The sequence below is a fragment of the Nylanderia fulva genome, unplaced genomic scaffold, assembly GCF_048542155.1.
Source record: "Nylanderia fulva isolate GAGA-0341 unplaced genomic scaffold, ASM4854215v1 Scaffold21, whole genome shotgun sequence".
In the NCBI taxonomy this organism is placed as follows: domain Eukaryota; kingdom Metazoa; phylum Arthropoda; class Insecta; order Hymenoptera; family Formicidae; genus Nylanderia; species Nylanderia fulva.
The window spans coordinates 3,039,764-3,067,348 of record NW_028190275.1 but is presented as its reverse complement, the minus strand read 5'-3'; the positions used below and the strand labels follow the sequence as shown (position 1 = coordinate 3,067,348).

The 27,585-nt window shown below is 37.1% G+C and overlaps 1 protein-coding gene and 1 long non-coding RNA gene across 2 annotated transcripts in view; one reads left to right on the top strand and one right to left on the bottom strand.

Moving 5' to 3' along the window:
• The first annotated feature begins 982 nt into the window (after window positions 1–982).
• On the top strand, window positions 983–27,220 carry LOC114940497 (phospholipid-transporting ATPase VD). The gene is given in 23 exon segments (XM_085482569.1): window positions 983–1,492; window positions 8,305–8,976; window positions 9,452–9,631; window positions 9,723–9,753; window positions 9,755–9,984; window positions 19,974–20,025; window positions 20,027–20,041; window positions 20,043–20,251; window positions 20,516–20,684; window positions 21,224–21,577; window positions 21,879–22,174; window positions 22,301–22,462; window positions 22,527–22,800; window positions 22,875–23,009; window positions 23,011–23,308; window positions 23,669–23,769; window positions 23,771–24,073; window positions 24,194–24,481; window positions 24,652–24,903; window positions 24,983–25,087; window positions 25,166–25,353; window positions 25,599–25,769; window positions 25,873–27,220. Coding segments are annotated over 22 exon segments (4,527 nt in total). The 5' UTR covers window positions 983–1,492; window positions 8,305–8,314; the 3' UTR covers window positions 25,925–27,220.
• LOC114940505 (uncharacterized) overlaps window positions 8,336–27,585 on the bottom strand; it is a 32,088-nt gene continuing 12,838 nt past the window's right edge. Inside the window, exon 4 of the long non-coding RNA XR_003821466.2 lies at window positions 8,336–10,105. This is a non-coding gene — a long non-coding RNA (uncharacterized LOC114940505). The remainder of the gene's footprint in view (window positions 10,106–27,585) is intronic.

The window sequence follows — 27,585 nt, the reverse complement described above, 5'->3', positions numbered from 1 at the left end:
ATGACGGTGGCGATCAGGCGGTGGCAGTGACGGCGGTGACGTCACTTTTCCACTAGGCCGCGTCGTGTGACGCGTCGCAAAGGCGCTAAAATTCAAATCGGACGCGGTGTAGTTTTGACGTTTCATAAGTTGCTTTTCATTTATATCAAAACTGGGATAAATCTCACTTCTGTCTTTCTTCAACATCCATGTTAAAGAAAGACAGAAGTGAGATTTAGCTGAGTTTTGATGTAAATGGAAAGCAATTATATATAGTTTCACATCGTCGAAAAATTTTTATTACTCTTATCTTTTGTCATTCATAGGCTGGTGTGATAAAAATATGATGGGATTTTAATTTGACAATTAGTTACCAAAAGTGTCACACTCTGTGATAATTGTAATATTATTTGGATTGAATTTTTATTAATAAATCTAATTAATATTATGCACGAAATCATTTGATGCATTTTTGTTAACAAATGACATATCGTTCATCAACTTCGACCAATCAAAATCAATTATCGTTTCTTGTAAACGCGCATTGCGCCTCTTCTAGTAACATTTCGCTCCGTTGTACCGCAGGAAAATTCTCTATATTGCTTGCGTTCAGTTCGCCACGAGATGGCGCCAGTTTCGCGACAGCGCGGTACCAAATCTCCAATGAAGCTTGCGCATGCGCGAAACGTCTTTGAACACGTGATCGACTCGAGCAGACTCGTGCTGTCAAGATACGTTATCGGAGCTCACATAAAGTACTAACAATTTTCTTACAATTTATGCTAATGACGTCCAGCATATTTATATGTATTAATACATATATTTAATATTTTTCATCCGTTTTCGCGAGAATTACTAATATTCTTCATTGCAGCGAAATACATATATTTACGATGAGGCGTCTGCTAGCGTTCGCGCTCCTGCGCATGCGCGGGAAACTCGTCCCCCCCAAGTACGCTACGCGGCGTGTTGGTCGGTTCAAGTTGTCAGTACGTGTACGGCGATAAGCTGCGTCGCGTCGCGTCGGCCTACATCAAACGTATTCGCATAACCGTCTGGCGACGAGAGACGCGCTCTTATTATCATAGCCGTGGCTCTTATCTCGTCTCCGCGATAAGGATAACGCGCTTGACATAAACGTCGAGATCCTCGTGGGGTTGCGCGAATTTTGAATGTGGGTCCAAAATACCTATGTAATAAGAGAAAATAAACGACGCGGCGCAGACGCGAAGACCCCCCGAAGAACGCGAATCGCGTGTAACGTACTCGAATGTGCTCGCGCGTTTTCGTTCCACGGAGAAGAAGAGATCGCGGATTGATGGTCCTCGCGTCGCGAGGTGCCTCCCGTTCGTGACTCATCCCTGTCATCGAGTTTCCATCAGTCCGACCGTTAGGGATCCGCCGACTTTCCCACCAACGGAGAGATGTGAATTCTCGACGTGTGAGTTTCGAGGGAGAGACGCCATCCGTTTTAAACGAGGCCACGTGGACCACGTCGGGAGCCAGGAAAAATGTGAGTCCGTTCTTTTCTTTTTTCCCCTCTTTCTCTCTCTCTCTTTCTTTTCCGCGTTGCGATCGCGCGCGTCAACTTTTTCCTTCCTCGAAATGACGTCTTTCCTCGGGAAAGTTAGCTGCGCGGAATGAAACCGTCGATTTTTAATCCGCAAAATGAGAACATGAGAGTATTGAGAAAGCCGAAGAGGCGGGAGATGATCTTGATACGGAGATTTTTGGAAAAGCTGTGCGAACGAACTATATATATTTTGTCGACGAGAGAAAAAATAAAGTTTGACGGTGTAGAAAAAGATTTATAGGTCGGGCGAGGCAAAAAAGTGAAAAGATTTTAATGAGAATTGCGTGTGATGGAGAAAAATTCGATTATAAACCGGGATCACGTCGGATGATATTTAATTTTGCAGCGGAAAGCGAGAGCGCGATGATTTGATCTCGAGCGCGAGATATCTCGGACGCCGTAGTTTTATCCTTTAAATTCAATTCGATTAAAAAAAGAGCGTTCGCGTTAAGTCGGTGAAAAAGGATGACGAGAGAACTAGAGAGAAAACTTATACAGTTTGCAGCGTCGCGCAAAGTAACTGTTAATTCGCAACTGACAAATGCAATCGCGCAAAATTGTTCCCTCCGACTGTTAACAAAAAAAAACAGTTTCGCCTAAATTGAGTTAATCGATGGTTGAGATGAATTTACGTCATATTCAAGTACATTCGTCTACCTCTAAAATATCTGCACTGAAAAAAATTCAAATTTAAATAAATATTTATTTTAACGCTGTCTTATAAATTATTTTTTATTTGAAATTATAATATTGATTTGATGTGAAAAACATATTTGGTACAATAAGGAAAGTCCTTTTCAAGACAGATAAATATTTATTTGTGTTCAATAAATGATTTATAAGGTATTGAAATAAATATTTATTAATTTAATATTTTTTTCAGTATACGCAATCTTAAAAGATTGCCATGCAATCGGAATATTTACATAACACACACACATACACACACAATATATATATTCAATAATTCAATAAAATAAATATGCATTAAAACGATACGTAATTTAATAAAAATGATCACATGATAATGTGTGTTATAATAAATATGATATGCACACAAATTACGCTCTCCGTTTCTTTAGTATCATTGGAAAATGTCACGGGTTTACATTTACATCCCTGATTTTGCGATATTTGCGTTTCGGATAGCAATCTCAGCCTTAACACTTCCCAAGAGACGACGTTTCGTCGATTTGTTTCGTTCTGACCGAGTGATATAATAAAATAATGTACACGAGTAATATTACATTTAACTCCGGCTAAATAAAGGTCGAAGCTGTATTCCGCTGGGATTTCGAAAGCGAGAGAAAGAGGGGTGAAAGAGAAAAAAGAGACGATGTCATGTCTTATTCATTAACTAATTGTGCTTACAAAATTAATCCATTATTTGTGCGCTTATCGCAGTCGCTCGCTATCAACGATTGAGCAAATATCGAAAAAAATGCAATACTCAACTTCTGAGTCATATTAGATACTAATGCACGGCTTTATACAAGCATGTCTAGATTTAAATAAAAGTTTATTTCGATGAAATTGTAATAATCTGCACTATACAGAAAAATATAAGAATTATGACTAATACAATGAAAAATTTATTGAATTTATTGAATAAATATTTCTTTCAATATTGCCTTATAAATCATTTATTTGAAACTGTAATAATATTGATTTGACGAGAAAAATATTTGATATAAATAGAAGAAAATCATTTTCAAAAACAGATCAATATATTTACTTATTTGTTTCAAATAAATGATTTATAAAGCAGTATTGAAATAAATATTTATTAATTTAATATTTTTTTTCAATGTGGTTATTCTATTAGAATTTATAAATTATTAATTAAAATAATGTTTTTTTTCCGTGAAAATTGTTTAGATGTTTTAAATGGTGCTATATAATTCATCGAACACAATTTTTTTTGCAGCAGTTGCGATATTTCGCTTTAAAAGATAACGTGGTTTTATTGAAATACATTTATTTTCACGCGTCACGGAAAACGTTTCAGGAATCCTATATTTTGCTAGGTTTCCGTTATGTATTCCATGAGAGAGAGAGGAAGAAAGAGATTCTGTTATACACATCCGTTTGCGTTTATTTCGGTGCTGATCAAGAAACATCGCTTTTAAAACGTGGGAAGGTGACGGATAAATCTCGCGTTATCACTAGGAATATATCGCGATAATAAAGTCGCAAAAAATAAATAAACCAATCGTCTTTGATCTCATTCTGTATAGATTCTTCGAAATGATTTTTCATTAACTTCAGTCAAATTCTTTGAAGATATTTTTTTCAAGATTTTTTTTTCCGTTTCTTTGAACAAAATTGGGTTATCAAAAAAATCTAGATCGTTTGAAAAATTACATTGATTATCTGCTCCGCATCTCGGGCGTTCCGGATTATAAAAAAAAGGAAGACAAAAATGTTAAATCATCCTCTTGAAAAGGCTTCGGGAAGAAGAAGAATTTGCTTTGATCGATAAGTCGACCTATTCATGATGATACGGCGGATTTTGCGGGAAATAATCTCGAATAATTCCGAGGGAGAGAAGAGACCCGATTATCAACTCAGGATCGATATCACAATTTTCTTCATCTACAAGCTCCAATCACATCCTAATGATAGCGATGAACGACGCGAGGATAAAAAGCACGCGTTAAAGAATAAACGCGCTCGCGCGCGAGTAAACAGGTGACCCAATTTATAAACCGCTCGATTTTTTCTATCCTTGATATATATACAACTCCGAGCGTTCGTTTACATTCGACCGATAACGATATTCGCGCGCAAAGAGAAGGGTGCCCGCACAACGGCTCGATTCACGGCACACACATCGATCGTCGTACACCGGAATCTCGTTCATCGCGACCGCACGCACACGCGATCGCCCGTGCCCATTGACGCGTGTATATATGCACGCGTGTGCGCACCCGGCATACAAACACCGGCAAACCGTGACACGTATTCTGTCCCGCGCGACACTTTGAGATGGAATCAGGCCGATATCGCCCGAGCGAATTAAGTCTTCAATAAAAATAAGAAGCATGAGAAGAGAAAAATGGAATGTCATGTGTCACAAAAGTAACATTTTCTTTTTAATTAGGTATAGCTCTAATTCTGTAAGGTCTAGCATTTCCGAATATTTACATCTTCTATCTTTATTCACTTCTGAATCGAAACTGTCCGAATTTTAATTGATAAATAATCAATCTGATTTTTAATATCAAATATTTCCAAATATATAAATATATCCTTATATTAATACTTAAAAAAAATATTAATATGTACATAGTAAAATTAATCGAACATATATCTTATTGTGGTAATTATATTAATATTAATCAGAAAAACTCTTATAAAATTCTTCTAATACCATATTGTTCCACGATTACCATGATTTTCAGGGTAAATTCTAGGAGAAAATTCTCTCTCTGACATATATATATATATATATATATATATATATACGTACTTTACTTTTAACTTAGGAAAGTTTCAAATTTTGTTTAATCGTATAAAGAGATTATTTTTCTGAAAAATTGTTTTCTTTATAAAAAAAAATAGCTATAAAACGATTACACGTTTCATTGTCAACTAGATAAGATCTGATCAGGATAGACATCAGTGACTAGTAGGAAATCATTCAAGAACAAAGTAAACAATGTCTACATTAATTGAAGCCAGCTCGATATACATATATGTGCGTTTAAAAGCGTCTCATCGATCGTATTAATCTAATATTATTTTTGCATCGTGTTGCAATTATCCGCGATACTAAGTTTTATTCGAAATTATTAACGTTAGCGAGAAATCAGAAAGAAAAATGAAAATTCCATTCCCTGTGTAGAAATCGCAATATCGATCACTTATCAGATTATCGGCAGATATATACATATGCTCTGGCATATATTGGACGAAGGGTATATATTTTTTTTGTATCAGTCGCGTTAGATAAACGATAAGTGGTATTTCGGTCTCTTGGTGATACACATCTATTTTGTATGTACAGAATGTGTTTAACTTTTTTTTCTCTTGATCTATCTTTAAAAAAAAATTAATAAAAATATTAAATTTTCATTATTTTTTTAGATGAGGAAACTTAAAATTTATTACTGCTGCCATATTAATTTCGAGATAATATTTTAAAAATAATTTTAAGATAGCAAGATATAATATCGAACGAGAAACTAATTTCTCGTGTGAAGATAAATCGAAAATATAGAATAAAATTTTTTCTGAAAGGAAGTATTTATGCTTTTTTAAGCTTGAATTAAGCTGCAACGATCTTGCATCGAATTTATTTCTCAACGATGGTGATTAAAATATGTATAAAAAATTCAATATTCTTTTTGTTAAAGAAATAAAGTTTATCTGGATACTTTTCACATATAACATTTTCAGGGACTTCAATTATTTTAAATTGTTTTACTAAATGGCATATTATATTGTATTATATTTTTATACTAATAATAGCTATAGTTGTCGAGAAGTATAGTTCTCGATATATCAGATCAGATAATTGAAGCAAATATAGTGTAAATATGATTATTTACTCCAAAGTCAATTTTCTCGAAGCTTGATTGAAAACATTTTATTCTACATTTTTTAAATATATTATCTTTGTACGAGGAAATTATCTTCTGTTACTTGTATTACATTTTCTCATCATTTCTTATCTTGTATTTCTGAATATTCTAAGATACTAACATTTTGAGTACAAATGCTTGCTCGATGATTTTTCGCGGAAATGGTCTACTTTAGTTATCTATATATAGATTCTATATTATAGAATATCCGGTGTTGAAACAGTGATTAACTGAAGACACATCTATTGAATATCGCATTTTCTGCAATGTGCACTATATCGAGAAACCTTGTATCCTTTGCTTTCCGATAAGAGCGTGTAATTATTTACGTATTCTCTGGTAAGGCGAATAATGAATCTTTACAAGTTACAGATTAACATTTACGTAGACATTAAATTTCTATATCGTGTAAGACTTTGTAAAATGTGTCTCGCGCTTATTTTAGACTATACGTGTTGTTGAAACTCGGATGGGAGTGTTCATGTAATTATCAATTAATTGCATGGAAATTATCAAATATTATTCTGCCGTATCGCATTACTAATAAATCAGGCGAGAAATCGATGAAGAATAACGTAATTTATAACGAATAGGTTGTACAGGAACAACACCGCCCAATAAAATCGATTTAGTTAAATAATTATTAACACAGGTTTTTATGTGACAAACGTATGACATATGATACGTGACATCTGATTATGATATATGAGAAAGTGCTTCAAAAGAATGATTTATTTGAGAGCAGATATTTTGATATGCCAGCTTCGCACATTTATTTTTAACGAAGCGATTATTAATGCAATTATTCGCACAAAAAGAAAATTTGGATAAAATTTCATTATATCTTATAAGAAATCTGTAAAAATAAAATTTTATAACAGAAAACAAGTATACACATAAATATATACATATTTAGAAAATAAATTAATATCTTGACACATTATTTTCATTTTCTTAGATAAACGTTAATTTTTTAATTTACATCTGTTTATTTAAATTTCATACCGCGTAATAATTTAAGAAAATTGTACGATTGCGTCAAGTTCGCAATATTATATTTATGTCTTCTGTCTGTTGCAGAAGAACACACAATGCATATGTATGATTGTTATTCCGGATATGTATATAACCGCGAATGATTTGTCAGTCGCGAGAATATAAGCAAACGTCTTTCGAAAAAAATAATACGGACGAATTTTGGAATTTCAAACAGTTATGTTTGGAACGAAACTGGAAACTTATATATTATCGGAACAAGGGCGCGAATTATCACGCCCACATTGCGATCGAAGAAGATTGAATACCTGCTATCTTATCGATTCCAGAAATTTTAGCTAATTTCAGTTGCAGCTAATACGTATGGCAGAATATTACAGTGTGGGTTGAGCCGTACAGTTAATTAACTAATTGTGAGAGAGATAAAAATCTCCCATATATGAATAACTAGCTATTATTCTCCAATGACATATATAGAAAGAGTATTAAAGTATTAATATAAGGATATATATATATATATATTCTTATATATATATTGATTTCTGAATCTCTAAATTGATCGAATTTTAATTAATAAATAATAAAAATCTTATTTTTTAATATCACACATGAATATTTCAAATAATAAAAATCTTATTTTTTAATATCACACATGAATATTTCCAAATGTATATATATATATATATATATATATATATATATATATATTTATATACATTTGGAAATATTCATGTGTGATATTAAAAAATAAGATTTTTATTATTTATTAATTAAAATTCGATCAATTTAGATTCAGAAATCAAATATAAGAGAGACAGATTTAAATATTTCAAAATATCTAAAAACACTCAAACACTTTTAATTCTAAAAATATATCTTTGCCAAAATTGTATAAATTACAAAATATAAGAAAATAAGCAACCGATAAACGCGAAAAATAAAAAAAATTTAAGTGTCTTTATCTCAATTGAATAATTGAAAAAAATAACTAAATTTTCATATGAAACCTTCATTAAAATAATTATATATAAAAAATATAAAAATTAAATTCTCGCATCGGACACATCATCGTTAAGACTCAATCAGTGTTTACCTGTAGAGTTCCCTTTGCGCACTTAATATTTCATACGTCAAAAATATCTTACCTTTTCGCACCGTGTATTTGCGCAGATGTGCCAGCATGTCCGAGGGCGACGCGCAGGAAGCAGCCAGCGAGGAGATCGAGAAACAGGGGTCCCTCTACGTGTTCCCGGGTGCGGGTCGCCCCAGCTGTACGACGTCGTCGTCATCGTCGACATCGACGGCGTCCCTTCAGCCGCTGTCGTCGCTCCTCCACGATGGCGGCCACTCGACCACGATCAGCACAACGATGACGACCAGCAACACGACGACGATGACGACCAGCACCACGACGACGATGACGTCCACGTCGACGAAGATCAGCAACGGCGACGAGGACGAGGACGCCGTAGAAGAAGTCACCTCGCCGGCCAGGAAGAGACCCTTACCGAAGACTCACGCGAGATCGGCGAGCCATGGAGGTGTCCTGGCGGATTGCACGACCGGACGGCAGATCTACGGGTCCTTCCTGGGTGCCCTGACGACGGTGGGAAGCGCCACGTCCGCGGGTCGACCGTCAGCGCTGAAGAAGCCGGGTCACCAGAGAGCCTTCAGCCAGGGTCAGGTGGCGGACGTGACGCAAGGCCAGTCGGCCGTAACGGGACACCATCGCGTCGGTTCCAGAACGGACTTTATCTTGCCTCCGGGCCACAGGGAAGAGGGCAGGCCGCCTACCGCCGGCAGGATGCCTTCTTTTCGTGGCCATTCTCGTCAGGCGTCCAGGTATGAAAGGGGATATACGATTTATTGTTCCGAATGATCGGAATCGATCATGAACAGAATTGAATAACTGTACATTAACAGCAGATAATGTCTAAAAGAAGCTGTTAACACATTATATTAATACGCGAAGTTTAATCAAATCTATATTTGTCCGAAAATGTTTTCTAAACCTTTATAATTTGGATAGAATTTTTTCTATAATTTTATGCATTGTGTAATGCAGAAAAATATATTAAGAATTTCTGATTCATCATTTTCCGTCGTATGATTGTAGAGAGATAATATAAATCTTATATGTTTAATGGGGTTCTTTATATTAAAATTATTGATAATTTTATATCGATGATATATATCGAGATCATTTATCATGAAATTCCAAATGTTTCGTGCATAAATTGTGAATAAGATATTTTTTTCTCTATTGATTTTTCATGTGCATAACAAAGTATTAAAAGCTACGCCGCGATGTTCGCAGATCGGAGTCTATTTATACGATAAGACGTAGCGTTGCGCCCCCCTGGTGGAGAAGACTATGGGCTCATTGTTTCGGTCCAATGCCGGAAGAGCCCCGCCTAAGGACAATAGTACCGAATCATTTAATCTCCCCGAAAACCCCGAAGAGACAGCATCCTAATGGAGATAGGGCGGACAACAGGTAAGGGCGACAATGACAATGTATCCGACAGAGTCGATTCGAACGAGATCATCATCTTGCACATTTGACATATAACAATGTCGCGTTTCAGGGTACGCACAACAAAGTACACGGCGTTGAGCTTTCCTACCTCGTAACTTGCTGGAGCAGTTTCATCGCGTGGCCAATCTGTACTTCATCTTCATCGTCCTGCTGAATTGGGTGCCGGCTATAAATGCCTTCGGCAAGGAAGTCGCTATGATCCCGGTCATGTTCGTTCTGGGTGTTACGGCGCTTAAGGACTTCTTCGAAGATCGCCGGCGTCTCGCCAGTGACCGGCGTGTGAACAATTCCACCTGCCGCGTCTACGTTAGGTGAGTCGACGAACAAAGTGCGACGTTATATCCGTAATAGTGTAGCGTAGAGATCGTTCGAATACAATCAGCTTCTCTCTTTCCTTCTTCGTTCTTCCGTCCCCTTCCTCCCTTTTTCGACCTGCGCAAAAACACAGTGCACGGAGATAATGCAAGTTTTACGACTATCATAAAAAGAGTTAATACAATGTTACGCGGTTCTCTCTCTCTCTCTCACACTTTCTGCGAATTATACGTGAGAGCTGGATGAGAGAGACATTAGCGATCGAAGGCGATAAAACACGTGGAAAAATGCCTCCGTTATTGCAGGAAAGTTTGATGATGGGATTAGGATATTAATGAAATGTAACCATTATAATTCTAATTACAGGGAATCTTTTTTTTTAATATAACATATAACTCGATATATATATGTATATATATCTCGGACTTTGAATAATTTTTTAATGCATATTATTCTATATGCGGAGAGAATTTTCTCTTAGAATTTACCCTGAAAATTATGATAATAAAAAATATTAATAACGTATAGTAAAATTAATTGAATATATTTTATATCTTATTATGGTATTTCCAAGAGAACGTTCTCTTTGTATAGTAATATAAATATGCTACTATAAACATAGTGATATTTGTGAAAATTCTTCGAAGAAAAAACGAATAATTCGAAGTACCTTAATAATTCTCCACTTGACGAATCTATCAAAGAAACACAAAAGAATGATCGAGTTCCGCGAGTTTTAATTTTATTTCTAATAACGAATCATCACTCTTCACGCTGCGCTATATTTTATGCACGACAGGTTTTTCCTTCTCTCTTCCTTCTCGCGCCTATGAATGATTGAATAGAAATGTTCAATTTTTCATCGGCCTCGCTCGTTTATCCTTGCTTTTAGTTTACCGCGCGACTCGCCGCTTCAGTTAGAATCCTTGCGGCAACGGATTCCGATAGATCGATTCCAATAAGACCGACAATTCTAGATATGTAGGTCACGTACGAAGCGTGGACGAACGGTCTGCGTGCACGAGCGCGAACATGGAGAGGAAAGTGTCCGGCGTTTTACCGTTCTTTTTCCGCAAGAATACGTCTCGCGACGTTATTCTAGATCATCATCGTTCTTGACTATATGTCCTTGATTGTTCTGGCTATCGCTAGAGGATTGTTTACGCTCGTGAGGCCAGTTTTAATTGACGGCATCGTCAACATCCTACAGCTGCCTCTTAACGACGCGATCTCGATGTGTTTATTCTCGCCGCTCATCGTACGCCATCCAAAATGGTCAGCGAACGATCGGAGAGCGTTGCACGATACCACTTGGACACACATGCGCATGTGATCAAACCGTAGATAGATACAATTCAACGCGTGCGCCGATATAAACGCGTATGTACATACGCCACGTGGTTTTGATTGCAGCGCAACAAGGGGGAGATGGATTGAACGAGGGTTGAATGAACTCCGAAAAAGTTCTCTTCGCTCGCAATCGTCTATGAGATAGCAAACGGTTCTACATTAATGTTGTAAAGCTCGTAATCGTCTAATTTCATTTAAAATTACGTTTTCTAGCTAAGGAAACAGGTCTACTAATGAATAATTATATGTATATATATTTATAGATCGTGTTGTTTTAATATGCAGTTACTTTAACTACTTAGAAAAAGGTACTTGTAAAATAGCACAAAAATTGCAAAAAATAGACTAATGAATAATTATATGCATTTCGAGCTCGTGTTGTTTTAATCTGCAGTCGCTTTAACTATTTAAAAAGATACTCGTATAAAATAACAGGAAAAAATGTGCGAAGAAATAACAAGTATTAATGAATAATTATATTTCGACATCATGCTATTTTAATCTGCAGTCACTTTAATTATTTAAAAAGATACTCATAAAATAGCAGGAAAAAAATTTCTCAAAGTACATAAAGATTGACGTTAAATAATAACGAATTGGATCCGTGAAAAAAATCGAGCCACTTTATAATATTTTTAAAATCCGAATCCACGTAAAAATGTACAGTTGGTTGATCCCGTGCGCCTCGTACAAATATAATCGAGTTTGCAATCTGTCTGTCTGATCGCTCGCTCATCGTTTCGATCGTGCGAACGTCCGCAGGTTTGATCGTCACGAGGACTCGTTCATAATGCAATATAATTGGAAAGTTGATCGATGACTCGGCAATTCCAATACAGCGTATAACAACTTCGGCAACGATTTCACGGACGACCTTGCCCTTCGTCATGTCCCTTCGTCGTGTCCCCTGAACGTCGATTCTCCGTCAATTTTTAATATCGGATATATGTTTGCCGATCGTGACGAGAGATTCCATTCGGGATCGTTCTAGAAACTTTCGTGTCAATCTTGATTTCGATTCGCGCTCTTATCATATTGACAATGAGATATCGTCGCGCTCGCGATAAAAATTTATTATTATATTATCATTACGACGATAAAATATCTATGCATATTTTCCCGCTGACATATAGAGAAATATTCTGTATTACGTAGGCATGCATATTTAACACGAGAGATGCTAATCGATCGCTCAAGTGTCGCGGAGTATATGAGTAACAAAATTATAATGTTAGCGATGTAAAGAGGAATCGCGAGAAATATTCGTCGAAGTATATAATCGTATCAGATGGGACAAATAATCGAGTGAACGAAACAGAAAAACAAGCGATATGATGCGAAACGATCGACGGAATCTTTCACGCGTCGCGACGCATCACCGGGTGGATGCATTCGCGTGCATTCTCTGTCTCGAAGGAAGAAACGATCGATTCGAAATTACATGTCGTTCATGAGTCGCTAATCGCTCGTGCCTATCGTTTTCTAAACGCAACATATCCGCATAATGGTGCGAACTATTCCGCTTTCTCTCTTTCTTCCTCTGGTCTCTCGTGGTCACAGGTCGATTGCAATCTGTCTCGTGCGCCCGAGACCTTGACATTCGCATTTATTACCATTACCCTCTGTTTTTTATCTCGTCTCGCGGCGCGTGCCTCGCAATCTGTCGATTCCGCTCGTTAAATTACCGCGACATATTTTTCATCGTCATTATGCGCTTCGTCCACGCCTACAATGTCAACATTTTCGCAGCCGTCAAGTCGAGAAAGACAGAGAGAGAGAGAGAGAGAGAGAGGATAAGTCGAGTTCGCTTTAACGTTACATTGAAAATGACAGTGAATAATTTTATTCACATGACCATTCGATAAAAAAAAAATCCATGGTGAAGAGAGTTTGTTTAAAAATAAATTAATACAATTGTCGCTCGTATATTGAAAACAAAGTGATAAATATAAGGCCAACTTATCGAGCTGAATATTCGAGATGTTCAGTCAACTACCATTTATTACATGTATAAATTATAAAACTACAGTCATTATATTAAAACTAACGCAAATTACAATCATTCTATAAACGTTTCGACCGCACGCGGTCTTCTTCAGTATAATTATTGAAATATAAATTCTTACAATTCACATAATATCGAAATTTAATTATAGTTATTCAGAATCAAGAGTTTTTGAGTAATTAACGCGTGTTTCAATCCGTCCTGTCCAACAATGTTCGCCTCGATATGATCCCTGATTTTGTTCAGATCTCGGATAGTTTCATCGTTAATATGCGAGAAATTAACCCGTTCCGTAGGCGCTGCGATTTATAAAAAATTACCGATCAACGCATGTCCAAATTATAATATGTATCCCCTACAATTGGTAGTATGCTTACCTATCATCGTTCTTCTTGATAATTTTGCTACTTATTAACAGTTATTAAGGATGACACATAACAAACCAACAATACAGAAAGACAGCTCATTTTAAACTCTACTTGATCGGAGAGCGTGCGTGTTTATATATGATCTAATATCTATGTTTTACTCGTTAATGTCCTATTTGTCCTATTATTATTTCTTGTTCGCTAATATATCCAAAATATCAAAATACGACTCGCTAAGTAACTCAGTATCTTTGTTTAAATTTAGTCCATTTTTTTGTTCCTTGATATGTAGCATCTCAGAAATGAGTCTTTTATAATAATTATTTTCGTTGTCCATGATCTTAACATTGTCCCAATTAAAAGTATGATGTTCATTTATTATGTGTTCAGAAATTACTGAATGTTTCGTTGAGTCCAACCTAATATTATTTTTATGTTCTTTTATTCGCGTCTGCAATTGCCTCTTTGTTTGGCCTACATAAGATGCATTACAATTATTGCAACTGATCTTATAAACCACATTCGAATTGCATGGATGTTTAGTTTTATCTTTCTGCGCTTTAATAATATTATCCAGTTTGTTGAGACATCTATACCCTACCATACAATTTTTATTTTTTACCGAGGAAACAATCATTTCTGAGATCCCATCTATATACGGAATGACAAAGAATTTTTTATTGACCGAGTCATTTCTTATACTTTTTGTTCTTTCTATGTTGGCCTGTCTCTCTATAATGCTCCCCTTAGATATGATGTGTTCTATCCGATGATTAATTTTGTTAAAAATCAGATCAAGAGGGTAACCATTGCTTCTGAGTATATTAATAATTAACTCCAAATTTTTATTAAAAAATAGTGGATGTGATAGCAATAGACATCTGTCTACAAGGTTATATATTATTCCTATTTTGTGGCATAGTGGGTGGTTTGAATAAAATGATAACGTCCTTCCTGAGAAGGTTTCTTTTTGATACCAGTCTATATATATTTTGTTATTAATAATTTTAAGTGATAAATCTAAGAAATTCAAGCTATGGTTAACCTCTTGTTCGACCGTGAATTTAAGTCTTTCATGATAGTTGTTAAAATTATTCACAATCTGAGTCATATTAGTCATAGAGGTGGCCACTATTATGTCATCCACATAACGAAAATAAAACAAACATTCCAAATTCAACGCTTTGAGAACTGTATCCTCAAGATCTTGCATAACCAGGTCTGCAATAATTGGTGATAACGGTGACCCCATAGGGGTCCCAAACGTCTGTTTATAAATTATGTCATCAAATGTAAAATATGTAGAAGTCCATATGAATTTTATACCCCCCAAAAATTCGTTTTTCGGTATTTTAGTATTTATTCCAATGTGATCCCATCTATCGTTAATACCGTCAATCGCAAGATCCAGAGGAACGTTCGTAAACAAAGACACCACATCCAAGGAAAACATCCTATCATTCTCATCAATCTTTTTACCAGACAATATGCTGTACAAATCAAAACTATTATTAATATGACTTTTCGCTTTGGGTAGACTAGTTCGTAAGGTGTTTTGTAAAAACGAAGCCAGCGAGTATAGAGCTGTATCAACCGATGAAACTATGATTCTAACTGGATAGTTTTCCTTATGGATTTTCGGTAATCCATACGCTTTTGGAAGGAGAGAATCACTACAACGTAATTTATAATATTCGTTTTTTGAAATATAATCTTCCTTAAGCCATCTCTTCAACAAATCATTCAAATCGTTCTCTATTTTTTTGCACGGATTATTTTTAACGATAGTGTAAGTGTTGACATCTTTTAAAACGTTTTCCATTTTGTTAATATAATGAGATCTTTCCATTGCCACCGTAGCATTACCCTTGTCCGCGCGTGTGAATAGAACATTCGGATTGTCTTTACAAAATTTTATTAAATCTCTGTGTGCACCAAGTAATTTTTGTTGACTTACGTCATTTTTATCCTTCGTGTTCAGAAGTTGTGCAAATTTTGGAACCGCGATATTTCTGATTGTTGTGAGATTATTAATATTATTTCGTTTGCTATTACTCTCTATGTCCTTGATGAATTCATGTATCGCTGTTTTTTTACTAATATTCGGAAGACAGAATTTATCACCCATTTGCAACAGATTAGAAACGTTAGGCGGAATGTCTGTGTTGGAAAGATTAACAAACCATTTTTTATTAGTATTTTCCAAAGGGTTAATTGTATCATTGAGAAATTTATTGGCTTCTATGTGTATATTGATCTCCTTGGCATCATTAGTGATTGCCCTGAGAGAATTTTGTGATATTTTCGTCGGTTGTGAAGTTTCAAAATGTAAAGAACAATGTATATCTATAGGTTTGTTTATTTCAGTTTACGTACATGCGATCCGATTTATTATTGTGACTCGTTGAAATGGAATTTAGGGTGCGAATCGGAGAGTTGCAAGCTGAATATAGGCTGGAAAAATTTTATCGGAATTAATATCGAAGGCGTCACGTGTCGGCTAATCATTGCTTGCCTCGTCTATTTGACACCGATTGTGCAATAATATTGGCCTTCGTCGCCCTTCGTCGAATCCGTTTCGTCATCTCTAAGCGCGATCGACTGCTACTATAAGAGTCCCGCTTCAAAAGTTCGCTTCAGAAGCCTCTTTCTTTTTCTCCGAGAAAAAATCATCCGCGCGAAACCCATATATATCATTTTTCGCAATGCAAACAACTTTCAAATATCGTTCGCCGATATGTCCTTCTATGCTTGCGCAATATTTCTGTTTACATCATACAACGTAGTGAATTTTGGCAGAATTTTTAGGTACCCGCACAAGTCCACTTCTGTGAAAATTGAGAAGTCTCTCCTCTCTGGTCTACTTTCGGAGTTTTTGGAGTGCTGTTAAGCTGACGAGTGATGACGTCATCGCTTATATCATGAGAGAGGAGGACGATGTAAACGTATATGTATAATGTATGTATGTGTTTATGTGTTTATGTTGTGTATGTTTTACTCTTCGCTTCTACGAAATGCGCTGGAAGCCCTGAAAATATCGGTGAGCGACTTGCAAATCCATACATATAAAGGTCGCTTCTTTATTATGTTCCGTAAGAAGTTCTCGGCATAAAAAGAGGTAATTATAGAAATACTCGAGTAATGTGTTCAGCTACAAATGCTAATCTCCATCGTAGGACAATATTGTATATATAAGTTTCTCACGATATCTTGCATCAGGGTTTGAATAGAATAATTGAATCTTTCATGCGTTCAAAAAAAATGTAGAAACACTATTCAGGCAACACTTTGATTTTTATCTATAGTATATATTATTCGTCTACCTGCTAAGATTTACAGTTATCAAATACTAAACGAATTTTTTTTCTAAATTTATTTTTAAACATGCTTTGATAATATTTTAATTTACTGATTTTTTTAAATTGTCTCCGAATGAAGAATATTAGATCCAATGAATCAACACGCCAACGTAATAAATGTAACACGCTTCATAAATGTCTCAATTCTTGGCGATATGTTCTAGAATAAACTATTTATGAAGGTCAATTTTCGAAAACGTCAGGATGATGCCTGATGTCAAGAGATACTAAGTCGAAGTCGAAATGTCGATAAATCTTTTTACTTAGAAATCTCACGAAAGTTTCGCGAATTATGATAAGATTGAAATATAATGCGCGTTATAGTAAGCTATCCTTGACTCGTTATCTTTTGCTGTGCGGTTGAAAAATTATCCTAGAATTATTATGCGGTTTAAAGCGATAGCAAATACCTACATATAGTGCCTTTGATGTTCTTCGGTATAGTCTAAGGAAAAGAAACCGTTCATTGGTTCAATAGTAAACTGCAAATAGTTACGACGAATTAATCGTTCCGCTTTAATACAGCGTGCTTCGAGGACACATGCTTATGTCATTTATGTAATCCACCACATACCATGAGTGTGCATAAGAACCTACTATTTTTTATTGGTTAGGCGGCTATTGTTTTTGCAACATTATGTTATATCGTTTGCGGAAAAATGATCTTGTGGGCGAGCTATTAGATTTTTACTTTCTGTTTCCAGTTTCATCTGTATCAAACCATATATAATTTTCTTTTAGAGTTTACTTTAAAAATCATGATAATCGTGGGACAATATATGGTGTTGGAAGAATTTTATAAGAGTTTCTCTCATTAATATTTTTGCCATGATAAAAACAATTAATATCTACACTGAAAAACAATTTTATTGAATTTGAATAAATATTTATTTCAATTGTGTTTAATAAATCATTTATTTTAAACTAATAATATTGATTTGATGCGAAAAATATTTATTTGTTTTAAATAAATTATTTATTAGACAGCTTGAAATAAATATTTATATTAATTTAATAATTTTTTTTCAGTGTACCATAATAAGATATATTAAATATGTTCAATTAATTTTATACTATGTATGTGTGTGTACATAGTAAATTTTATTAAGAATTACTACTAACAATAAGTATTTTATAAGTTTTTCTCTGATTAATATTTGCCACAATAAAAAATATTAATATGTACATATTAATCAGAAAAACACTTACAAAATGCTTCCAATATACCAATAATTGTCCCACGATTACCATAATTTTCAGGGTAAATTCTAAGAGAGAATTCTTTCCGTGTAGATCATTACAATGTCATCTATATATAATTGTTTAATTAGTTAGCGTACGTGTCGCGAATCCCTCACGGGGCAGCGACATCCACGACAGGAAAAAAAAGAAAAAATAACACGCATCTAATCGCCATGATATACTAATGACTGCGATACGGGATGCATAATAATGTATGCATTTACGGCGATTCACGTGTCGCGCCGAGTTTAGCGCAAAAGTGAGCGATACAAAAGCGAGAATGACGCGTCTCTTACTTTGTATTATCCTCCGAGAAGCGAACAAAAGAATTGGTATTTTGCGGCATATTTAGTGCCCGCGAGACGACCTTGCGACAGTATTCCCTCTAGATCCGAAACGGACGCGAATAGACAGCTGTTAGCCCTGCTCGTCTTCGAGTCTCCCGTTCGCGTTCAAATGTCAAACGGCAAAGAGGCTCTGTTTATCCATCCGTTCGAAGAGGCTTCGCCCACGCCTTCGTTCGCCTCCGATGTCTCGTCGTCTCAATACCGTTCCGATCAAACGCGGATGTGACGTTCAAGGTCGCGCAACCTCGAGGGATCTCGCGCGCTTGCGGCAATTAGGAAAATATCGCCAATCGCCGATTTCATCACACGACATCAGCTCGGTGAAGCGAGATGAGATGAATCTATCTTCTGAACACTTGAATTAGCTACTCAAGGTCGTGCCTTAGGCATGCCTGATTCGCCGCCGCTTACTCCGAAGAAGTAATAGAGAATCACGTAATAGAGAATCCGAGTTCTCACGAGCGAGTTTTCCTGCAACGCATTAATTTTTTATTATTTTTAGACGGAGAATTGTTAAATTTGTTACGTGAGGTATTTTTGGCGCGAAATTGTGTAATGTTAAAGCTAAAAAAAATATGGTCGAAGAAGCAACATCTCGTCGATTCATTAATTTTTCCTCGCGCGCTATTTATGATGAAGCGCGAGGTCAATTTTCTATTCCAGTGAGTATACGTGGACTTTAATTACTTATTAACGAATACTGTGCTCGTTTTGATTCTTGACAAGTATTGTATTTACGTACATATAATGTCCAGTTTCGCGTAGTGACGACAGCAAAGTAGCTTTACGAGTTCTTCTTTTATGCAACGCGAGGATTTGTCGATTGTCTTACGTCAAACCGTGGAAGTAAGATTCTACAACTCTATTTACCTAGATTTTTTTCTTTCGTACGCGAGAGAAAGAGAGAAAAGTATAAATAATTGATTTAATCCTTTTCCGATTCTAACAATAGATTTTAATAATAGAATACTGACGCGCGTGCACCCGCATCGGAGTTGCTTCATTAATTTAACTGAAAACTATAGAGTATCGCGTAATATTCACACGTAATAGCTTGAGTTGATTAAGTTAAAACAGCTCGCAATTAAATCTTTACTTCAAAGTTATGCCGTAAAATGCAATTTACATAATTGCGGACCGTGCGATGAAATTAAAAAGCGTGATGAAGTAATCCATTTATCGTGCAAACTCTCTAATTATTTCGCGCGATTACGAAAAAAATGTAATTGCCTTTTTCGACGTTGCCGTTTAAGTAACTCGCTCAAAAGCAGTGCCTCGGTTTCATGAGAGATTTCTCCCGTGATTTCGTTACAGCGAAGGCGACAGATACGTGAAGGTGGCGTGGAAGGATGTCAAGGTGGGTGATCCTGGTTCACCTCTCGAAACAACGAACTGGTACCGGCCGATCTTTTGCTTCTGAGGAGCAGCGATCCTCAGGGATTAGCTTATCTCGATACATGCAACCTCGACGGGGAGTCGAATCTGAAGCAACGTCAGGTCGTCAGAGGTTTCCTCGATCTGCAGGATACCTTTCAGCCTGTCAAGTTTCAGTCAGTAGTCGAGGTCGATCAGCCAAGTACTAGGATATATAGGTAATATATACAACAACGATCATTTGTCACGTTTGCGATGTATTAAAATAGACTTTTAGAATCTCCTTATTTTTATAAATTTCAAAAAAACTCGGATAAAAGAAGAGCAAATATTTCTTAACACGTCTGTCATTCATATATGTTTCTTTAACATTTTTTTATGATTTATTCCAAAAGCAGTTATTATAATGGTATTTATTGTTGCAATAACATTTGTAAACAAATTAACTAGATTATGAATCATCCCTTAAATGCATCTATTAGGTTTCATGGAGCTGTAGTGCATCCGAACGGTGGCAGGGTGCCCGTGTCCACGGAAAATCTTTTGCTCAGGGAATGTGTTTTAAAGAACACTGACTTTGTCGAGGGTATAGTCATATACGCCGGTCACGAGACTAAAGCGTTGCTGAACAACGGTGGACCCAGGTACAAGGTAAAAAAATATTTTTAAAAATAATTTTTAATAATAAAACAAATGAATTGACAACTAAAATAATTAAGAGGCTAAGTGTATTCAAGAATAATTACATTTTTTTTATTTTCTAAGCAGTAGAAATTGTTCTTGAATATTTTGAGCTATATAAAATAGTTTTTGGATATGACTAAGTAAGTGTCTAAAAAGATGTATAAGAGAGAGAGAGAGAGAACAACGTCAAAACTTTTAAAACTCTTCCTTAATTAAGGTCGCGAAAAGTTTGGCTTTGTTTCATCATAATTAAAATGCAGAAAGAGTTTAGTCAGCAAAAAGCATCGATCAAAATGTCAAAAGCGAAAGAAATACGAAAGAAAAGAAAAAGATTCGTATATATGTGTATGTAAACGTAAGTTGAGAAAAAGAAACTTAAAAATAAATCTTGCTCTACATATGATTTCGCAAATTGCCTATAAATAAGTAGGTAGATAGCACGAATAGATAACGCGAGAAGTAGCTCTAACGTGCGGATTGAAATAATAATGCGATACGAATTTCAGCGTTCCCGTCTGAAGAAGCAGATGAATAGGGACGTGAAATGGTGCGTGGTGATACTGTTGGTCCTGTGCGTGATCGGTGCGTTCGGCTGCCGATTCTGGTTGTCCGCGTACACGGGCTTGACGGTGGTACCGTTTCTGCCGGTGCTGCAAGAACCGGTCTACGAGAGCATCCTGACATTCCTGACCTTCGTCATAATATTTCAAGTGATGATACCGCTGAGCCTCTATGTGACGATCGAGATGGCCAAGGTGGGACAGGTGTATCACATCGGCCACGATCCGGCCCTCCACGACACGGAAACCGGCCGTAAGGCGGAGTGCCGCGCGCTGAATATCACGGAGGAACTAGGCCAAGTGAGTGCGGTAATTTATATTAAATGAATCTGCGCGCGCGAGAGAGAGTATTTTATACGATCAATATTATGGAAATTATACTTTCTCACGAGAGAAAAAAAATTGGTGTGTTAGAAAATTATTAATATATTATTATGCTTATTATTAACATTTCTCGTCTCTCATTTGCATTTCCACTTTGATTGGTATCTGTCATCCGTTACGTCATGTTATCGTCTTTCGTCATCTTCTCATTTCTTTGCATTTTGCTCTGACAAACGTATCCTATAGATATTTAAAATTAGTTACCATTAAATTACAGGTACAATACGTTTTTTCCGACAAGACTGGCACCCTCACGGAGAACAAAATGCTATTCAGGAGATGCGCGGTAGGCGGACAGGATTACTCGCACATGGGCGACAACGAGAATCTGCTTCCGTGTCTACGGCTTAAAGAGGACCTACTTATAAGTACATTTCGACATCGCTTACAGGAGTTTCTAATTGTCTTGGCCACGTGCAACACGGTTGTCGTAAATTCTCAACCGCATCACGATATCATGAACTCTAGTGGAGTAATCGAGGAACCTCAAAAGAATGGAACTGGTCTTAGAAGGTTGGCATATTTTAAATTAAGAAATGGTTCATTAAACGCGACCAATGTTTAATGGGCGAATCAAATCTATTATTATCATTTTTTATCACGTTTTTTCTGTGAATTTAATGCAATGATATTTTATAGAATAACAGACGCGGATACCAATTCATTTCCGACCGCAAATTCTCCGCCGGTACCGATATCTCCGAGCAACAGAAGTGTCCGCACTTTGTCTCCAGTGTCACCTGTAATCAGCACGACGAATACGTTCAACGATACGCCAAAATTTCCGTTTAAACTTTCCAGGTTGGTATAACGTTTGAGTATACATAAAATACGAAGATGTTTAACGGAGCAATTTGTTTCGCAGGCCAAAGTTGCTGAATGTAACGTCGATACCGAGCCTAGGCATCGGTTTATTGGGACGAAAACTTTCGCCGGACAATCAGAAGAGACGTAGTCCAGACACGAAAAACAGCGACGAGTTGCTACAACATCAAGCGATCTACGAGGCAGAAAGTCCGGACGAGTTGGCATTAGTACACGCGGCGCGCGCTTACGATGTCAAGCTGGTGAAACGAACGCCTCGCAGTGCAATCGTTTCCTTTCCGGACAAATCGACACTCGCGTTCGAGATACTTCACGTAGGTGGTTGCGAGTGAATGAAAATAATGTGAAGTGTTCAGTTAACCGATTGTAATTCCTCGATCTCTTGTAGGTGCTGCCGTTCGATTCGAACAGGAAGTGCATGTCGGTGTTACTTAGGCATCCTCACACCGGAGAGATAGTGTTATACAGCAAGGGCGCTGACACGACGATGTTGTCAGCGTTGTTGCCGAGCGACGAGAACACCTGTCGCCTCGGCGAGTATTCGACAGTACCTGCAGTCGTACGCGCGTCAAGGATTGCGTACCCTGGTGATGACGAGGAGAACATTGACGTCGCAGGAGTACGAGATGTGGCGGGAGAAGCACGAAGAGGCAGAACTGGCGACGGAGAATCGCGAGCGTCGCATACGCGATTCGTACGCGATGCTGGAGTCGCAGTTGATCTTGCTAGGAGTGACTGGCATCGAAGACAAGTTGCAAGTCGGCGTGCCTGAGACGATGGCCGCTCTGGTTGCCGCCGGGATCGTCGTATGGGTTTTGACAGGTTCGTGGAAAGGCTCGTATGCGGACGAGTGACACAACCGGTTTAACGTTAGCATACGCGCATTTTTTAATAAACAATCATCGTACAGAAATACACGATGCGTTTCACATCGAATCGCAAATGCATTAATCAGCCTTCCTTCTATGCATTACATTACATAAACGACCTTATATAAGATTATATAAGATTATAGTATTGTAAGATAAAAAAGAAATTATGTAGGCGAAATATGCATAGATGATAAAATCAACGTTTCTCTCGAAACCACGTTCTTGGGCATAATTAACGCGTGCTCATGTCAAAGCGATTACGCGACTTCGTGTCACACACACACACATGTGATCGCTTTTGTGGTTTTAGGGGACAAGCCTGAGACTGCGGTGAACGTAGCGTACTCGGCGCGACTCTTCTCGCCGGCTATGCAGTTGCTGCAACTACAAGCGAGATCGAAATCCGTCGCCTGAGACGCTGATACGTGGCTATCTGGAGTCGGCGTGCAAAGAGAGCGCGAACAATGGCCATCCGCAGCAAGCAGGCATGATCGGAGGTATCGCGGATCCCGTCGGCATGTATCCCAATCGCGATGCCACCGAGAGGGACGCCCATAGAATCGGCAGCCCGTGGCCACGGCAACGCGCGCTTGTCGTGGACGGTAAGACGTTAACTGTGATCCTGGATCCGCGATCGGGCCTGACCGGTCCGTTCCTCGAACTCACGAAAACGTGCTCCAGCGTCTTAGCCTGCCGCGCCACGCCGTTGCAAAAGGTAAGAATAATGTTGACAGGATTGTCAATAGACAAGTTCTCTAATTATAACTATAAATGTAATGTAAGAGTTAATCAAGTGTATAAGAAATAATAAAGCACGATTAATTTTACGTTGCAGGCATACATAGTTCGCATCGTTAAAAAGCAATTGGGAATGAGAACGTTAGCGATCGGTGACGGCGCAAATGACGTCAGCATGATACAGACCGCCGACGTGGGCGTCGGTATCTCGGGACAGGAAGGTACGCAGGCGGTGATGGCGGCGGATTTCGCGGTTTCACGATTTTCCATGCTCAGCCGGCTTCTCCTTGTGCACGGGCATTGGTGTTACGATCGTCTCGCCAGAATGATTTTATACTTCTTTTATAAGAACGCCACCTTCGTCTTCCTCATATTCTGGTTCCAGGTGAGTATTTGCGAAGAACGAAGTAGAAAGTAATTATTGAAGAAAAAATATATAAAAATAAATAAAAGAGAAATGGCTGTTTTTTGCGTCAAATAATTTTATCTGATTTACATGTATGTGTTTTTCAAATTTGTATAATAATGTGCATCTCTCTCTTTTTCTTTTTGCAGCTGTACTGTGGTTTCTCCGGTGCCGTGATGATAGATCAAATATATTTAATGCTATACAACTTGCTGTTTACTTCGCTGCCACCTCTAGTTTTGGGCATTTACGATCGAGTCGCCTCGTCTCGCGTGTTACTCTCAGCACCGGAATTGTATACAAGAGGACGTCTGGGACTAGTTTATCAGCCGCACTCGTTTTGGCTGACGATCGGCGACGCTCTTTACCAAAGTATCGTTATCTTCTTTATCACCAAAGAGGTGAGTGCGATATTAAATAGGAATAAAAAGTCAGAAATTCGGTTAATCACAATGATCATCATCATTTCGCTTCTTTCAGGTTTACTATGATTCGATTATTGATATATGGGAATTCGGGACGACTATTATGAGTGCGTGCATCGTCGTTATGCTGCTACATGCTGCCATAGAAATTAGATCTTGGGTAAACAAGAAGAAATGAAGATATGATTGTGACTTGATTATTTTGTTCCGGATGATAATGACGTTTTGTATATTTCAGACTATAATTCATATCGGTGCCATTTTGGGTTCCTTAGGCATATTCTTCGGATTTTGCCTATTCTACAATTTCGTCTGCATTAATTGCATGGGTTTACCCGGATCGTTCTGGGTAATGGAAAAAGCTATTACGCAATCTACGTACTGGTTCACTGTTTTACTTACGTCTGTCCTCGCGTTAATGCCTAGGTATGCTTACTTTGTAAATTAAGACTGTGCATTCGATATTCAAGATTCGATATTAATTCAAGATAAAGATTGTGAAAATAAATTTGTAGCTTTTCATATTTAAATTAATGTATTTACACAATTCAAATTGTATTTAAATTGATTTTTATTCGATGTACTTTAAGCTCTCCGCGCGCGTTTATTCCATATAATTTAATTGTCTTATATCGGCATAATTAAACAATGACATTTCTTAATGATCGCAGGTTAGTCTATAAGGCGATACGGTCGACGATTGCACCAGACGCTATACAAGTAGTCTCGCAAATTGCCGCAAAAAGCGGTAGTCAAGTTCGTCGGCAGCGTATCAGTAGTCAAAGAGGTGAAGTCAACTTTATTGCTGGATGGTCGCGTTCCTCGCAACACGCTACCATCAGGTATATATGTCAGTTACTCCGTGCTATCTATAAGTATAATTACGCTAAACACGAGTATCGCATTGTTCGTTTTTCCAAATGTGTAATTCTTCATTCATTGCAGACCCGGCAGCTACAGAAGCAAAAGCAACGCTCTCACGACTATCGTTGCGTGACAGGCACAATCGGATTCAAGTGAAGCGTACCCATCTCATTAATATGGAAAGCCGATTAAGTTGCCGCGAAGGAAGAGGAGAAACGTTCTTCGACGCCGCGATTCTTTTCGAAAGCCGCGTGTTCTTTCATCGGTTAAGAGGGATTTTTCTGACCTCTGAAAGTCGTTCGCGATGACTGACAACGGTGATTAACTATCCCTGGTTCATGATTCCCCGCATATCATGGTCGTAGCTACATAATGATGATGTGGATACGTGAAAGGAAAGCTAGTTAATCGCGTTGTCGTGCAGTCGAGCATGAAGATTCGCGCTCTCGTCGCTATCTAACCGTGCAATATAGATTATTAAGAAGCGTCGAAACTTTGTTCGTTCGTGACGTGTTCGTTGCGCGTTCTCGTTATCGCGGTAACGCTAACATTTTCATTGCCATTCTCAAATTCGAGTTATCGTGACTGAATTTAAAAAAAAATCGAGTGGCCTTAAATCTCAGATTGTTCGTTGCATTTAATGGCTGTGACTTCTAGGGACCAAGACTGTGCGTTGTAATTGTATCAGGCAAGCCGGATTCGAGCGAAAGTCTGTACGCCGCGCTCTACTTGAAGTATTTTATTCGTATCTTTTTTTCTTTCGACTTGAAACATTTCACTCGAACGTGTATCCGAGCGTATTTTATTTTCAAGCGGAAGACCAACTGACGGAGACACACAGATGGAGATATATATCAGACGTTTTATTTATATACATACCTTTAAATAAGTGTACAAAGATGTTATAAAAAAACTGAGTGCTAAGTATATATGTATATACACAGTGTGTGTTTCGCGAGAGGCGCGGTTCACTCGCTGATAGATATTTTAACAAACCGATTTATTTTTTAAACAAGTTTTTAGCTAAGTTATTGTTAGATGTTACGCGTCACATCGTAAAGTGAAACAGTAGGAATCAGACGTAGACGCAAAGTATCGTGATTGCGTCGGGTTATATCCTATTTCCGGTATCGATTCGCACGTGCGCGATCGACGGAACGCCTCAAATAAATTATATAATATATAATATGATGTTATACACGTGCTTTGTTATATCTATTGTTGTGTTACTATCAATATCACAGAGAGAAAATATCGTGAAATATCGATTTAAAGCTTTTAATTTGGATAATGCATATTGAATGTTATATCGATAACACGTTACACGTGTTATCTCATAGTATTTTGATAATGGTCGGATTATCGTTGTATACGTTTACCAATGTAAGGAGAGTATGTTGCGGAATTAAAAGAAAAACGAGTCAATCTATTATTTGCGTTATGTTTCTGTCAGCCAATTTCGTCTTTTCATCCAATCAATAGACCTCATTTACGTATAACTAACATACAAAATATACCTAATGTAACTAGCACGCGCCACAAACCGAACCGAACGAGATTCTTTGCTTACTGTATGTTTTTTTGTTGTATGTACATATACATAGAGATATTTTTTCAATAAAAACAAATAGAAGCTATGAGAAGGTATATATATATATCGAGAGAAAGAAAAATAATATATATAAAATTCAAGATAAAAATTCTAACATTTACGAAATCAAGACAATTCTGAAAAATTACGAATATAATTATTATCGCGAAATTTACTTCCTTTGGATAATTTTTATTTTAGTC